This window comes from Triturus cristatus, chromosome 4_1 (assembly GCF_964204655.1).
Source record: "Triturus cristatus chromosome 4_1, aTriCri1.1, whole genome shotgun sequence".
In the NCBI taxonomy this organism is placed as follows: domain Eukaryota; kingdom Metazoa; phylum Chordata; class Amphibia; order Caudata; family Salamandridae; genus Triturus; species Triturus cristatus.
Genome location: NC_140585.1, coordinates 262,867,407 through 262,884,505, shown reverse-complemented (window position 1 = coordinate 262,884,505; position 17,099 = coordinate 262,867,407). Strand labels below are relative to the sequence as shown.

General features: G+C 44.5%; 1 protein-coding gene across 6 annotated transcripts in view; it reads left to right on the top strand.

Annotated features, from left to right (window-relative positions):
• The window catches only part of DGKI (diacylglycerol kinase iota), a 1,070,690-nt gene that overhangs the window by 1,043,169 nt on the left and 10,422 nt on the right, over positions 1-17,099 (top strand). For all 6 annotated transcript variants that reach the window (XM_085652009.1, XM_085652006.1, XM_085652004.1 and 3 more), the window contains 2 exons: positions 11,653-11,689; positions 15,485-15,584. In XM_085652009.1, coding sequence (XP_085508135.1) covers positions 11,653-11,689; positions 15,485-15,584 — 137 coding nt within the window. The remainder of the gene's footprint in view (positions 1-11,652; positions 11,690-15,484; positions 15,585-17,099) is intronic.

Here is a 17,099-nt window from a genome sequence, read left to right as displayed (position 1 = left end):
GCCAAATAAAAGCTTTTGACTGACTGACTGTTAATTCAACAAATCAAAATAAAGCCTGTATCACCAACAAAGAAAGGCACACAATACGCTGGTCCCTGGTAATTTAGGGCAAGCATTCACATACAAACGTTCTTCCTAACATTTCTGTAAAAAAAAAAAGTAATGCCCTCCAATAAAAGGCTCCTAGAAACTCATTCAACTTGGACTGAAAAGAATTGACAGAGATTTTGAATTATTATCTTTGAAGGGTTGGATCTGTGTGCACTATTTTCTGTGACCGCGACGAGCACTGCTCCGCTTGTGGTCAACTGATTCTGTGTTCCTTGAAGGTTGTGCCTGGGTCTTGCCTCTGGTCTCCTTCCAAAACACGGCAAAATTGAGCACAATTTATTGGAGCAACCTTAGGAGGTTGCTGGGGACAAGAAATTCCATTGGCATTCTCAAGTAGACATTAAAACACGTATATTGTGATTCGTGTGTTGTTAAAAGTATTTTATGGTAGGTCTGTACAAAGCCTGAAGAGACACTGCAGGCATTATAGCCTTTGCATCCATTGGGGGCCATAATGCACAGTATGAGTCAGTTTAGAGAACTTCTTGGAGTAGTTCATTTAAAGTACTGTGCGTTTTTTGACGTTTTTAGAATAAAAAAGCCCACAGTTTCCGTGGCCCTAGACTAGAGACAGGTTGCCACCATGAAGTGTAAACGAATAAACATCGGTTGCTAGTCTGAGTTTTGCCACAGAGGCTTGCAGTGTTCAACTCAGAATACCAGGGTGAGTTTCTAATCCGATTTTACATTTGGCAAGAAGACAGTTTCACACTGTGAAAGTAGCCCCCAAGCAAAAACTTGAAGGATACCATGTATGATCTGGGAAAACAGAAGATTACAGGAAAAGACAGAGAACGGAGGACATTTTGCATTGATCCTGACGCATCAGAGCAATTTCTAGAAGACGAAGTAGGCGCCAGCCCGAACCTTGGTCCCTTTAATGTCAGGGTAGTTAGAAGACTTGAACACGCTACACTTATATTTTCATAGCCCTTTCAATTCGAACAGTGCAATCCCTTTGATGCTGGACTATTTTGCTGCGTTGACGTAAGCTGGTATCAGTGTTGGTGGTGTCAAAATCGCCCTCCATGGATAATTTCCTATCTGGAGGCTTGAGTGGTCATTGGGCCAATGTGGCTCTTTGGCCACTCACCATCACATTTTAACACCAGTGCACTATCTTTGTGCGTCTCCACTGGGTACACTTGGGTGCTAATCATGGGACATGGGATCACCATCAATGTTTCCATGTTTATTCATATTTTACCCATCAAGGTAACTTATACCCCAATACTCATCCTCTTATAGGAATAAAACATCTAATATTCCTAGAAATGCATTTGTACTATGAAAGTAAGCACATGCATTCAGTCACTGCTTCGTTCTATGCCTCAAGATATTGACTTGCCTGCTACTTTGACTCATTCCCTCCTCCCACTACAGAAAGGAGTCAGTTGTGAGACGTCCTTGTCTGTGGGATGCTCGGTGGATGTTCTGATTCTGATACCTTCACTGTCTCCAGTGCTTCCACAAGATCCTCTGCCGCAAACAAGAGCCATATACATGCACTCTAGGTGGCAGGCATAATGACTGGCAAAGGAGCCAGGTACAGGGATGAATCCCAACCTGCGCGACTGCCAAGACAGGACTATTAGCAGACAATAGATGACATTTTTGGATTAGATACTGATCATAAAGAGATGGTTCAGATTGTCCTCCATGACCATGTTGACAGCAGTGAGGGGCACAACATGCTCCTGCAAATTCAGACACAGCAGACTACTTGTCACTGCAGAATGCCAGAAGGTTTGGACATCTCTGCAGAAATTGAGGTGGAGTGCCCATTGGGGTCAGCACCCCTAGAGTTGGCCTTCTTTACAGCAGTCTTGAGGAAGGCGTTCACGTCACCCTTTTAATGAAGCACTCATTGAGCCTTTCAAGACTGCAGCGGACAAGCCCATTTTCACCCAACAGTTAACAGACTAATTTCCTGCTGTATCGGCTGGCACCAGGGGAGCCTGATTATTTATCCATCCATCCATCACCGGAAACCTTGGTGGTCCAAGCCGCCTCCTGCTCCAAATGGAACCCCGGAGCGTTTCCCACTGCACCTCCACACTAGGAGCCCAAAAAACAGGATTGGTGCGGAGTCTGCCAGACCAGTTAAAGGACAGTTTTCACAGAGGTGGTCAGGGATGACAAGGATGCCTCCAGGCAAATCTGTGGGGCAGGGCTAGACACAGTGGAATTGGTGGCCATTGGCTCTTCAGTTGCCTTAAGGAGAAATGCCTGCATGCACTACGCAGACTTTTTAGGCAGTGTACAAGCCAGCCTGATGAACATGCCATGTAATGTCTTTTGCTCATTTGGTAATAAGCAGACTCAGGCTTGTAGAAATGTTCAAAACAGGGAGAGTGACAGCCTGCTCTCTGAGTCTAACGTCTCCAGGCCACGATTTCCATAGACGATACAGGAAGTTTTGTGGTTATTCCAAAAGGCTCCTCTTTCCTCTGTACAAGCCCTCCAAGTGTGTCCACTTTCTTACAAATTCCTCTGGCATTTCACATGTTGGGGCAAGCCTAAAGGCAGACAGGTCCAGCAATCCTCCTTCTCCTCGTCCTAACCCACACCACCTGGAAAGCTGCTTTATTTTTTCCATAAGGGAACATGTACTGCCAATTGGGAGAATGTTGTTATTCTACCTATTGGCCTGTAGGGCCATTACAATGGACGTGTGGATCTTGCAAAGTGTAGCATAGGGGAAAGGCCTTCCTTTTCAAGAGGCCCCGTCCATTCTCTCGCTTCAGATTTTCCTGCTCTGGCAGTTGATCTCAGACCAGGAAAGTGGGCAAGGATGTTACTGGTTGTACTTCCTTGTTCCCAAGAAGGACAGCGGTCTATGTGCAATACGTAATTTCAGAGTCTTGAACTTTTACATCTGCAAGGAGAAGTTTAAGAGCTGTTCCTGGCTTGGTGCTTTTGGCAATTGAATCAGAAGATGGCCACAGGCGGTACCTTATCTCCAACTCGTGGCAGGGTCCACTTACTACCAGTTCTCAGTCCTCCCATTTGGACTAACATCAGCACCCAGGTCTTCAACAGGGGATGGTGGTGTTTGTGGCAAATCTGCACAGGTCAGGGATCTCCATTCCCATACCCAATTGGCTGCTGAAGGTGGGCTTGCCGTAGCGGCTATGCTGTTCAACTTGGGTTTCTCTACCAATCTGCCAAAGTCGAATCTGTAGCCGTCCCCGCTCATGTTCATAAAGATATTAAAAGAGGCAACATCAGTCCTGGCTTTTCCTCCTTCCTAGAGGATCTATAGGACATTCGTAATATGACTGCAATGATTCGAACAGAATCCAAGTTCCAGTTGTGTAGGTTCTCTGCCTGATGATTCTGCTGAAATCCTGCATCTTACTGGTCACTTGTGCTCGCTGGCACAAGGGTTCTCCAGTGCTATCTGCAGTGGTATTTCTTAGACCAGTAAGGTTGTGCATTGGACAAATTTATATCATGTCTTGTAGCCTTATTAATATTTATTTTTTACCTGATCATCCCTCTGTGTTCAAGTCTCCAATAATTGGGGCATGGCCAACTGCCGATCAAGATGGCCGCACTGTAACGCAGCTCCCCCTCTCAGTTTGCTAATCCCCCTAATATCTGTGACATCATCCGTCCTTGGGCTTTGGGGACTCGCCACCTGCGTTCCATACAGTCTACGGAATATGCTGGGCTGTCTTGCTCACCCGGATGTTGTCCCGCTGAGACAGACTGAGACGGGACTGTGTGCGCGGGAGAGGCGACCCACTGGCCTTGCGTGCGGTCCTGACTGCGGCCGCCGCAGACAGAGTGCTTGCCCCGTGATTGCTCAGACAGAGAACCGTGGCTGAAGACCCCTGGTGAGGACTGACTGCCGTCCTGTGTGAGAGCCTCTGGGGCCCTAGGAGTGGCCTGAGTATTGGTGGCACCTCGGTGCGGTTGCGCTCCTGTGTCAGGCGAGGCATTTAGGCCATCTGGGCCAGCCGTGGCAGTAATCAGCATTCAGTGACCTGATCCCTCCCTTCTGATCCCGTGGATAGCTGTGGCTCAGGCGAGTGTGCCGCCTGTGCTTGTGGCATCGCCTGCGGAGCTCGTCTGACACTCTTAGCCACCTGCCAACCGGCCACCTGGTGAGGAGTTGGGGGGCGCAGGGAAACGGAAGCCGTTGCGAGTGCTGACCAGGCCTGTCTTGAGGTGGGGTGAGCGATAGTGTGCAACATATAGTAAGGGACTTGCCGCTCCTGGTCCTGTTTTGGTGTGCTGGTCCCATGAGGACTGTGCCTACTAAACTGTTTTGCTGGGACCGTGATACCTGATTCTTGCTTGGGAAGTCTCCAATAATTGTAAGGATTCTGAGGGGGCTATCTTTCATTTTCATTATGTCCCAGTGGGACCTTAATTTGACGCTCTAGGCCTCAATGGAGTGAGCGAGTCAATGTTTCTGACGAGGACTTCATTTAAACCCTTACCCAACTTTTGACCCGCACGGCTGTGTATTTAGTGGCTATCATTCATGGCAGCAGTGAACTTCCAGCCCTTGGGGTCCACCCACCCTTTTCCTGTTTTACCCATACCAGCTAGTTATTAGGACTAAAGCAAGCCTCAGGTGCTAATAAGGAGCAACTGCAGCTTTCCATCTCCATTGCATCCTTCTGTGAGGTCCTCTGTAGGTAGCATAGCTAACCTGCAGCTTTCCATTTCCTTTGGACTCTTCTTTGAGGACCTCTGCTGGCAGGTAGTAGAATGCAACAAGTTTTCCATCTACATTGTACTCTTCCAAGATTACCTCTGTTGGTAGTATGGTGCAACTGCAGCTTTCCAATGCGCATTAGCGTAGCAAGTGTATATGCAAATTTCTAGGTTGAAGCCACACCTCTTCACCTTTGTCATTGACTTCCATGTCTAGCATAGGTTTTGTACCTATAGGGCACCCTTACAGAGAATTAGTATGCCTAGGCAAACTTTAAAACATTTACCACTATGGATGTGTGCTATACAGTGCAGATAAATGTGGAGAAATAAAAGTGTTTCTCTGAGTTAGCTTCAACTTCAGAGAGGCCTTATTTTTGGGTGCCAAACCCTCTCTTCTATTGTTACTAGATAGAAATGTGCATCAAAAACCATCTACCAGGTTCGGACTGGGATAGAAAATAGGCCCGGGCACCAAAAAACAAAGGGGTTCCCATTAGTAAATTAGATAGCTAAACAAGTGGTCCATTTTTGAAAATTGGGCCAATTTTGAGCGTATAAAGACACGCTGTATAGGTGCTTTACAAGATATGGAAGACTGCATGAATTGGGTTGCTGCAGGCGATGTTTCTTTTAATATCAGGGAAATCAACAGTAAAACCAGCCCAGCAAACCATAAAACCGGCCCAAAAACAGCCAGAAAACAAGCCCACCCAATGTCCTATCAGACCAGTCCATCGGGCACTGCCTGATAGGCCAATCCGAGCCTGTCAAATACCACCCATGGAAGATCTCCCTGAAGCAGAGTATTGCAAAGCAGGGCAAAGCGCTCCAGACACCATTTCAGAGCAGAACACATTGTGCACTGCAAAGTAAAGTAAAAATAAAAATGTCTTGCCGCCTCCACCCTTTATTCCCTGCCTTCTTCACCCTTTATTTCCTGAAATACCCCTTCTTTCTTTTTCAGTGAGTTCTTTCTCTCCTGATCTACGAGTTTAGTCAATCTTTAGTTTCATTACCTGTCTTTCAATTTTTTTTCAATATATCATTCTCATGGCCTGAAATCTTCCCATGTGTCTCTTCTTCTTACCTATCCCTACTGTCACTCTCATTTCAGTTCTTAGAAAATCTTACTCCCTTCACATAAACGACCTTTTGCTCTCTCCCTATTCTCTCTCTCCTCCTCTGTTGCCTAATCTCTTCCGTTTTCTCTCTCTAGCCTTTTCATCTCTCATTCACTCGCTCCTCCCTCCGCCCCTTCCACCACCCCCTCTTAAGAGCATCGCACTGGGGAATGGGGATGAGGAAGGACTTGATGGAAGGCGGGAGGCTTGCGGGACCGGGCAAAATTACAGAACTCAAGTCCATTAGAGGCATTATCGATAGAGCCCGGTCCCAGCTGGCGGTCAGGCGCTTCCTGTCTGCCTTCCCTCTGTCCTTGGCATGTGGTGGGCTGCCGACCTCTGCAGCATGTTCCTCTGTATTGTGCGGCCCTCCCCTCCCGCTGTTCCCCTCGAAGGACTCCGCGCTCATGCATTTCCGCGCCCGGATTTCTCTGGTATTGTGTTTTTTCCTGTCCTTTCTTCCCCCTCGTGTCTCTCCGCCTCCATCCTCCGCGCGGCGACGCGGGCTTCCCGCAGCGACGAGCCGGCAGGTTTCCCAAGGCCCGGGCTGCCCCGCGCTCGCCCCATCCCGCCGGGGGACTCTTTGTCTCTCTCGGGCGGATTTGGAACGGTTGAATGCGGGCACCAGGGAGACGTGGGAGGGAGGGAAGGAGGCAGGCTCGCTCCTGCACACTACTGAGGCCTAGAGCGTCGACTAAGGCACCTTCCCTTGGTTGCGGTGTCTAATGGGGACTGAAGGTCCTTTTGAGAGTTGTGTGCAATCTTGCATTCTTTGCGATGCGTGTCTGTGATGACTTGAAGCGTTGAGCCACCGTCCCCAACAGCGCATTGTGGGCTTTCCAAGGCAAGGCTTAATTTAAGACCACAAGCCAGCCCACTACTCCGCTGAACAGAACTCTACCTAGATTACAATATAAAATGGCGGATGAGCGCATACTTGTCAGCTTCAATGAAACCAGCGCACTTCTTTATACCCCAAAGTTCATGCGCAGGCGCAGCGACAAAACCAAGATGGGAGCACAATGCTGGCCCTAGCGCACTGCTGCCACACTACCCATGTATGGCATATGACACACAGACACGCTTTCCTATCCATGGACCCCCACAGAGTAGCCCAAAAGCCTTCCAGCGCTTCTTCCCCGAGGATCTGCGGTATTAATGCTATTTATTACAATACAGTTCACATGAAGGCCACATGCCTGTCTCTCAACAGAGGCTCATGGCTGGGCAACAACTAGCACAACTGAGGCACCATCGATTAAATCGGTGCCCTAAAATAAAATGTCATCAGAAAAGCACGTATGTTGCATTTTACAATAGGCTCGCATGCGCATCTTAACAACTATGAACACACAAACACATTCAAAAATGTTTTTTTCAGCACTGTTCACGTGGTACTTGCATGCACAGACAGGCCCGTGAGTGAATTTCGTGTGTTTATGAAGTAGGGAAGGATAACTGCGAGATGGAGTGACAGCTCCAAGTTGTACTTAGACAGCAGCTTTGACAGGCAATAAGTGGACATGTTGGTAGGATATCCCCTGCGGCTTGGAACCTTTTGAGCTAAGAACTACCCTGTGTTGCACAGATTAAAACCAGCCTTCCCAGGTGGAGTTCATAGTGTGTCTGCCTCTCAATAAAGTTTTTAAATATGTGACCAAGCAGTGCATTTTATATCACATGTTCTCAAATATTTTTTTCTCAATGTCTAGAGGCAGAGCTAAAGGAGAATTTGTAAAATAATGTTAACGTGATTCAATGAAGCTCTTGTACAGCAATGGTTTCTTGGCGCTGAATAACAGGAACACCTCTTGCTATGAACTCGAGTGTGCCTGCTTAAATAGCTACATTTTTAAAGACCTTCTAAACGACTTTAGCTCCATCGCAGCTAGAAGCGAGGCTGGGAGAAAATTCCACAATTAAGGAGCACGAACAGTACTTCGACATCTGTCATAATACCTAGGAATATTCTTCTGCAGCAGTAAACATGTGTGCCTGTCATACAGTCGTGTGTCCAATAGAAAGAGTGAGTGCACGAGAGACAAATGTGCGTGCTGCATAATAGTGCTCGACGGTGGAAAGAAATCGTACACATTGCACATTAAGATATACTATGGTATTCGTCATCATTCCTGTGCTAGTAAATACGCCATCAGTATTCCTCTAAACGCAAAATATTTGAGTATTTCCAGCGTGAGTTACGCCAGTGATGCTGCTGAATTGTGTCAGAGGTGCTATATACAACCTTCTCAGGCCAGTGATGCAAGACATTTATACCAGGGAGGCTGTTCAGCAATGAGATGGGCTACCTAAATACAGCAGAGGTTCAGACTCCCCGCATTTACTTGAGTTTGAGCTATTGGCATTGTAAATGACAATGCCTTTTATTTATGTTTTGGTTTTTAAAACAGATAAATAAAAGGCATTGTCATTTACAATGCCAATAGCTTAAACTAGCATAAATGTGAGACCTATTGCATTGCAAATGCTTGTTCTCTTCTACACACACAAAACATCAATCCTCATAGTGATAGCCAGGGACAGCTTTTAGCGCTAGTGGGGCACAATTGGGTTGCAGTTGAAGTCAGTGTGAGTTTCTCTCTGTGGGGCAGTATGATGTTCAGTGGGGGAAAGGATGTGGCACTCTGCCGATGACAGAAACGGCAAGGCTCTGAGATAAATGGCTTGTGATAGCACTTTTAAGCATATTTGGGACATTTTGCAAATGGCAAAGTTTTCAGGTGAATGTATAGTGTTGACCAATAACAACTGAGCGCATGTGTGCATTGTCAATTTAAATAAATGTGGAAAAATACTAGCTGTAGCGTCGTCTTTTGCTTGTGGCAAAAATAAATGTGGATAAATACAGAAAAAATGCCCGAAAGATAAATATGGATAAATACAGACGGAAATGGCAAAAAAATAAATACCATAAAACCGGGAACCCTACTTATAAGTATTTAGGTATGCAGCACAATATCCTATAACTGTTGCATGGCTAAACACTTATAAGGTCCCAAAGGCGAGACCTATTGGCTATGCCAATGCTTGTTTTCTGATGCCGTGAACTGCTCCAAGATTGTTAGAAGGACGCCTGCCTTGCCACCGGAGACATCTTCACCTTTCTCTGGAAGGACCGCACTAGCAAAGCATTGCATGGACTTGCCCCTCATGGTCTGTTCTTCCATCACGAAAAACAAGAGCTTGAGTTTTCTTCCATCTGTGCGGCTACTATGTAACCTTTTAGCCATCATCGGTATTTAGAAAACAAAATAAGGACAAAAGCAGAGAATGGAAGCCCTCAGCCTTGGGTACCAGCAAATGCTTCATTGTGCCAGTGGAGGCCATTGGCAGCTGCTCCACAGCTCTGCTCATACCTCACACTTGCAGTCACCATGACATTTCACAAGAGCAGGCGGATGGAAAGAGAGTAATGTTTAACGGGTACTAGAATGTTTAACTGGGGAGAGAAGACTGAACCCAACATTGCACCACGTGCACATCAACCAAAAGGATTCTTCCTCCCAATTACCCGTTCCAGAATGGAAACCATGCAGATGTTATTGTTGCCTCCATGTCTGTCCTCTAATGTAGGCGTGTGGTTGTGGTAGCTGCAGCAGTGTTTCAGGCCACTCCGGTCTGAAAAGACCACTATCTCTTGTGCTTCACTACCCTTGTTGACTTGCGATGGACGCCTTGCTGTTTGGTGCCTGGGATAGGTTAAGGGAACCACCGTCATTTTGATTTCTTGCTGAACCAATAAAACTAGCTGGACAATTACAAGTTGGACACTTTCATTAAATTATTATTTTTTGGTCCTTCACAACAGATCCATCTCAATATGTAGACTCGAGCAATATGATTTCCATGAATCTGGCGGACTGTTTTATTTGTGGACAATTGACTCACTAGTGCAATACAGCAAGTTTTTATAGAAAAAAATAAATAACAATTGTTAACTCGCAGATTCTACACATATTGCCGGAGTTTTCCATGTTTATGTATTTACATACGGGTCTTTCGATGAGCGACGGGGCCACGAAATGTTCTGCTTTTTCCACCATCTCCAGCATGCCTCCTTCACAATGTGATGTTGTTTCCACCTGCAGTTCTGTGAACCTGTAGTCCTCCTGTTCTGCGTCGCCCCAAATCGTTCACCATTTTCAATCACAACGACAGTTACTGCTCAGTGCTCACTGTTCTTGTGATCTATAACGCATTCAATGGCGTTGCTTGGAGCTGTGGTGTAAAGGAGACACCTGGAGCTGTCTTTGGGAGTACCCACGTTTGGAGAAGTTTCCGAAATTTCTAAAACGTCTCTCTTATTGTGAGGGAGAGAATTCCACCGCTAGAGGGCGGGTGCTTGGTTTGTTCTGCACCAAATTATGATGACGTGTAAGCCTGGCTAAATGGCGCGTGGCAGGTCCTGTGTGTTTGCTTTGCTCACTCCTTTGTTACTAGTCCTTAGCACCATGAAGTCTTTTTAAACAGCAGAGCGCTTTATAAATATATATATATATTTTTAATAGCTTCACATTTTCTCATAATATGCATCGTAGCGTTTTTCTATGATCTGCCGCTCGTTTAAAAATTAAACCCACGAATAATGGCCTATTTATTACTGGGCTTCAGTGCTGAATTTGAACCCGTGGTTGCGGGGGCGGTTAAAGTGAAATGGGTCATCCAAATTAAAAGCGTGAGAGCATGGTCTGAGATACAGAAAGGGAGGTGATGAGTGGTGAGAGGTGAATGTGTGAGGCTCGTGCATTTCACAACGGAAGGCGAAGGAATGATAGAGGAGCTTGAGTAAGAATGGACATGACAGACAAGAGAAACTGGAGCAGTTTCATAAAACGAGAACGCTAGTTGAGTGCCTAGACTCCCACCACTAGCCGCTCTAATACCACCAGTGCAAGCAGCTAATGTGGCACCATTGCTAGTGGGGAATGGTACAGAGAGAGGCGCCTTCGCCTAAGTTGGAAAACATTCTGTACCAGTCCTAGGTGGTGGAGAGGGAGGTACAAGTAGGAGAAAGGTGGGAATGACACAGGAGGCAGATAGATGTGTGGGGTGGGAGAGTGGGGTAAATGAGAAGAGTGTGATGAAATATATGCACAAGACTAGATCAGGAGGGGAAATAGAGAGCGAGCATGTGAGGAAGTGAAGATGGAAAGAGAAAAGTAACGGCCGCGCGGCCGTGAAAACGAAAGTAATAGCGATCAAAGCGAAAGTGATTGCGATCGCTTGGACGGGAGCGCTGTGTGGCAAGCACGTGAGTGGTGCGCGCGCAGCAGTGATTGGCGGCTGTGCGCGTGCACGCTCACGTGCACTCAAGCTTTAGGCCACAGGCAGCACTTTAAAAATCCCAACTACAAAATGTCTCTCCGAGCCAGCGCATGCGCTGGCCTCAGCGAGACCTAAAAAGGGAGGGCTCCTAGTCTAATCAAAGACTATCCACTAGGTGTGGTGGCCTATGGTCACTCAACACTAGGAGGGTACATTAACCTGTGAAGAGAGAAAACGAACAAACAAACAATAATGAAAATGTGTAGGTCGTAGTTCCTCAGTGAACTACGACCCATAGTGCTCAAGAAATGTGTGCACTATTCAAATCTTGCATTACATCAACCTACTGCTTCAACCCATCCGCTTTTGCAGTATTCTCCTTTGCTTGCAGCCAAGAATATGAATACCCTGGAATATTATTTTCTTCTGAGTAAACATTCTCTCTCTCCCTCTCTTTCAGGTCCAAAGGATTTACTAGAGATGGCCGAGAGTGTCACGTAAGTGTATAATGGGCAACTTTACTGAAGAAAGACACCCTTCCTGTCCACCTGATGTGAATGTTGCCCCTTTCTATCTTACAATATATGTATGTGTCCAGTGGTCCCTAGAGTTGCACATCCCTTGTAGTTGTAACTTTTGAGGAGGAGACCATCATTCTGAAACTACAGCTCCATTTACATGTGTGTTATCAATCCAAATAAAGAGCCTGCTTGTAGCTGCCGCTACCAAGAGTGGCTCAAGACCAAATGTATTCATATTTGTTGATTTCCCATAATGCACCAAGTCTCATCCCTTGCTTCAGTAAACTCTGAAGGGAGCGGAGACCCATCACCTGATCAATGCTTTTATTAAGACATCAGTATTAGGCTGGGTGGAAGCCCCCGCAAATGCCACGTTTAATTAGATAAGAAGTGAAAACGTGCAAATTCCAACAGAATAGACGATACAACCAACTGCTAAATGCCGGACATGACACATAACCAGCAGCGTAGAATGTGGCTTGTAGACAGACACAATACAATAGTGTGTGTGTGTGTATATATATATATATATATATATATATATATATATATATATATATATATATATATATATATCTTCAATGAAAAGACCAAAGGTTACAGTGACGTTATAGTTAGACTCATATTTCCCCATACAAAACCAGAGAAATTCAGCAGTTAACGTTAGTTGAGCTAACTATAACTGATGCCCACATTGCATTGCTTATCACATATTACATCACACATGACATGGTCAGTGACATTACTCTTGACATCACTGATGACATCTCAAATTTCATGCGCAACAAGAATCACAGGGACACTCATTTTGGAAAATTTTGTGAGGCTTCGTCAAATGGCGCCAAAGCTATACGTAAACCAAAAGCACCTTTCCTATGGAAACATGGTCTTAACTATAAATTCCTACTGGCGACTGCCAGTAGGTAACATATATATATATATATATATATAGATAGATAGATAGATAGATAGATAGATAGATAGATAGATAGATAGATAGATACATACATACATACATACATACATACACTAATTAATCTATGCAGGGTGGCACCATGGCTCCTAGGAGGAGTTGTCCTTTCTTTAGAATAATCAAGACGGGGACTCCACACAGCTTCACAGTGTCCAGTCCTTGACATCAGGACAAAAGTCGACAAAATGGCCAATTTTGCACCTTAGAAATTAAAATCTATCCTTCTCACTGTAGATTTCCTGCATTATTTCACAAGGGAAGTTACAATTGTTTCTTCTGATTCCCCTCATGCATTTCCTAGTACCATTTTTCTGGCCGACCCTTGGAGGTCAGTTGACAATAAACAGGATACTAAAGGGATCACACCTCAGCACCAAATCTAAGACTGTCCAGTCCTTGAGATGGAAGCCCCTTACCCACATGCTGTTCCAGTAAGGCCACCTCCACTGAGTAAATCACTGGCTAGTTGCCCCTGTTCTCTTGCCCAGCTAAGTTATTAGATCTGTCTTAGGGACTTCTTAAGCTGTTTCCCAACCCCTCATCAATTGAAGAAAAAAAAAAGAAACGCATACATATGCCCATACATACATATATGTACATGAGCTTTGGGTCAGCACTTTTCATCCATTCATCTAGTCAGCTGTCATTCATGTTTTACTTCTGCCCACCACAGCAAACAACACGTGACCATGTATCAGCACACTTCAAATTCACTGGCTGTCTTGCACTGTAGGTGACAGCATTTTGCCTGGGCATATGTGCACAGCAACCTGAAAAGGAGTGCACTTCAGTGCAGGGCTTTTGTACTGGGGCTGCTGGGCCACTCTTTTAGTTTACATTTTTATATTTTGTGCCATTTGTCCTATTTCGTTTGCTAAAGCCAGACCTGTTCGCTTTGCTAATCCTAATATTGTTGTGGCCCATGCTTGCAATAAAAGATATAATTTAACCCGTACACCAGATTGCCATGGTCAGTTTTAATGGCTTAGAATTTTTTTTTTTTCGGTCTGATACAGGCCAGGACCTTTTGATTTTACTAAAATTGTATATATAATATCCTTACTTGTAGTGGCTTTCAGTTAGCCTTGTTCATACATTGGTCTGTTGTGTCGTTCACATTTTTCATCCACTCACTATAGCACACTGCATGAGATAATGGGTGAGCCCACTTCAACCATTAGCTAACTTCACTGTGAGTGAAGGCATTCTGCTCTTTCACAAGCAGCTTGTCCGCCACCAAGGCAGTTCCCTTCAGTATCAGGGACTAGTATGGCAATGGGTGGAGTTTGAGACTAAAAACATATTTTTGCTTTTAGACAAAGTTCCAGACAGCTCCACCAACCAGAAGGTTTTACCAACGCCAGACCTATTGACTTTGCCAATGCATTTTTTTTATTGAAACAAGATTCTCATTGTATCACTCATTCAATCACTGATTTCACAAGTTCTGTTTTAGACCCCTGAATCTAACGTTACGTAATTATTAGCTCATGCATTACCTTCTCTTGCTTAATTCACGTTCTTCTAAGTCACTGACTTATAATGCCACTGTACTTACGAGGGGGTTGGAGACCTTGTTATGGGTAAATAACAGGGTTATTCTAATGCTGCAATTCAATATGGTATTGTTCCATGCAAATCAATAGTACTCACTAGTCCCTGTTTTCTCTCATTTTACTCACACTGTCAATCACGCTACCCAGCTATCTGACCCTTTGCACTCTGTAATCTTAACTAAATTGTTGCCTTCTAGAATTTGCTCCAGACCTTCCAACTCACACAGTGCCCATGTTTGTCACACAACATAGAATCCCTTTACAGTGTCACCTGGTGTGGAGCTGATATCACACAATGTGAATGCAATTAGCTTGAAACCCCTGCAGAGGACAGATTTCCAGTTAATTATATCTAGGCTCTGCTCAGCCCATGTCCATTCCAGTGAGTGAAACATCCCTAGGACATCGGCAGCAGCCTCAAAAGATATATGCGTTTGGTTGACTTGACATTGGGGGGAGGCAGTGAGTTAAAGTACTTCATGCCATCCTTGGCACAAACCTCTGCCTCCTCCAAAGACCTGCCCCTTTCTCACACAGTGAAAATGTATCAAAAGTTGGCAGGTGCGTTGCTCGTTGAGTCACGCTAGCACTGTCACTGGTATGCCGTTGACCCAACTAGCCTGCACTTACTCCATGGGAAACAATCCCTGCTCACAGCTACTGACTTTCCCAGCTTGAATACCTTTTAAACCTCTTTCTCATCTCAATTAATTTACAATATTCTTATAGATTAAGAGCTTTACTTAGTTCCTTGGTGTGGACTGCTCAACTCACAGGTTTACTTTGGTTTACTGATACTTTCATTTTCTTCGTTACACGCTAAGTCATGACTTCCTTTTCATTTGCACAACCAGTTGTACTTCATTTGTGATTGCTCCTCTGTGAAAGCATTGTTTTTCCCTTTACCAAGCATAAAATATATATGTGTCTATCTATCTATCTATCTATCTATCTATCTATCTATCTATCTATCTATCTATCTATCTATCTATCTATCTATCTATCTATCTATCTATCTATCTATCTATCCACACATATGTATGTATATATATATATATATATACACATACGTATATATATATATATATGTGTGTGCATATTTATATATGTATATATATTTATGTATGTATATAGATAGACAGATAGATAGATAAATATATATACATACACCAGTACCTGCCAAGCCCCTGCACCCATTGACAGTTGAGGCTTTTTCTTCACCTGTATTTCTCATTGGTTTAGGGGCGAGACAGCATTGCACAAGGCGGCATTTCAACGGCACAGACGAGTCTGCCAACTTCTTATAGATGCCGGAGCATCATTAACGAAGAAGGACTTGAAGGTAATGTGCCTGTATGATCCTTGTAGGCTAGCACAGTTGAGTATTGCTACCCCAGATGATATAATAAAATCAATAATAATAATAACTTGCTTTTTATATATCACTTTATACGGCACTTCTGTTGTTTCTAAGCATGGTAACAGGTGCTACTATTAACCAAGATAAAGGTACTCAATTTACCCATTTTGGAAGGTACACAATTTATCCATCTAGGAAGGAAGGAAGGAAGGCTGAATGATCTTTCCTTACAGTCAGACCTTTGAACTCCTTAAACCAGTCTCTGGCACACTGAACTCTTAAATACACTCATTTTCTGGTCTTGTGCGACCTAAATCTCCACATGGATGTCTTTGGCGACGGAAGTGATTTCTCTGAAAGAGACTCTCTCAGCTCTTAGCCTTATCCCATATGTTTTTCTACCAACGCATAGGGCTGGACATACCCTAGATCAATCTTTTTCAAATGTCTCTCTTAAAGTAGATGACCGTGTACCATTAACCTGGTCGGACCATTCTTCTTTTAGTTGGCCCACATTTCAGAAAAAAGGCAGATGCATTCCATAACCACTTCAACAATGTATAGAGCTTTTTATAGAATCTCTCCAACTGACTTGGGCAAAGCCATTGAGTCCCCCATCCCCCTTCTCTCTGACAATCCAGAGATGGATGCCTTACAGCTAGAAGCTAGGATCTCGCAGAACGTAATTGAGCAAGCTCCCTATTACTGCACGGCACCCGAATAAAGCTAAGCTTTCGGCCCTCTCATTTAATGAGATTAAAAACAAGTAAAAAAGCGTGTAAGTGTCTGGAAAAGAGATGGCGGAAAAATTACAGTTTGGAGAACAAATGTAATTATAAACTGGCTTTGAAGGCGCACTATGTAAAAGTTAAGGTGGTGAAAATAGAGGAATCTCAAAATAAAGCAAAGGAGATTTTTAAAATTGTCAAATCTTTTCTCAATCCTGAGACCACTTTTAGAGGTTATCAACCTTCAGCGGAATAGACCAATCAGTTGGCAGAGTTTTTTCATGAGTAAATTGATGCTATACAAAGCTTTTTCGATATTGTGTCCCTAGGCAACGGCTGCGATATGACATCACATGACCCGAGAATGATCAAAGGCGGAATCCCCACGCTTCTTCACCTACCTTCTATGTCTTTATAGGAGTCTCTGTCTACCATCAGGCGACTAAAGTCGAGATCCTCTGCTGATCCGTGCCCAGCTCAGCTTTTGGCCAAGGTGGCCCCGGAAATTAATTCAGTGGCCAATAAGGCTCTCAATGCCTGGCTGACCTCTGGACTAATGCCTTCTGCATGGAAACATGCTAACTTTCTCCCACTACTTAAAAAACCTTCAGCCGACCACAAAGTTTTAGCCAACTATCGGCTGATATCCCTACTGTCCGCCTTCTCTAAGGTGTTGGAAAAACTTGTAAATTCAGTCATCTCAGGCTACCTGGAAAACAACAATTTGCTGCACGCCAGTCAATCTGGTTTTAGAACCAGCTGCAGCACT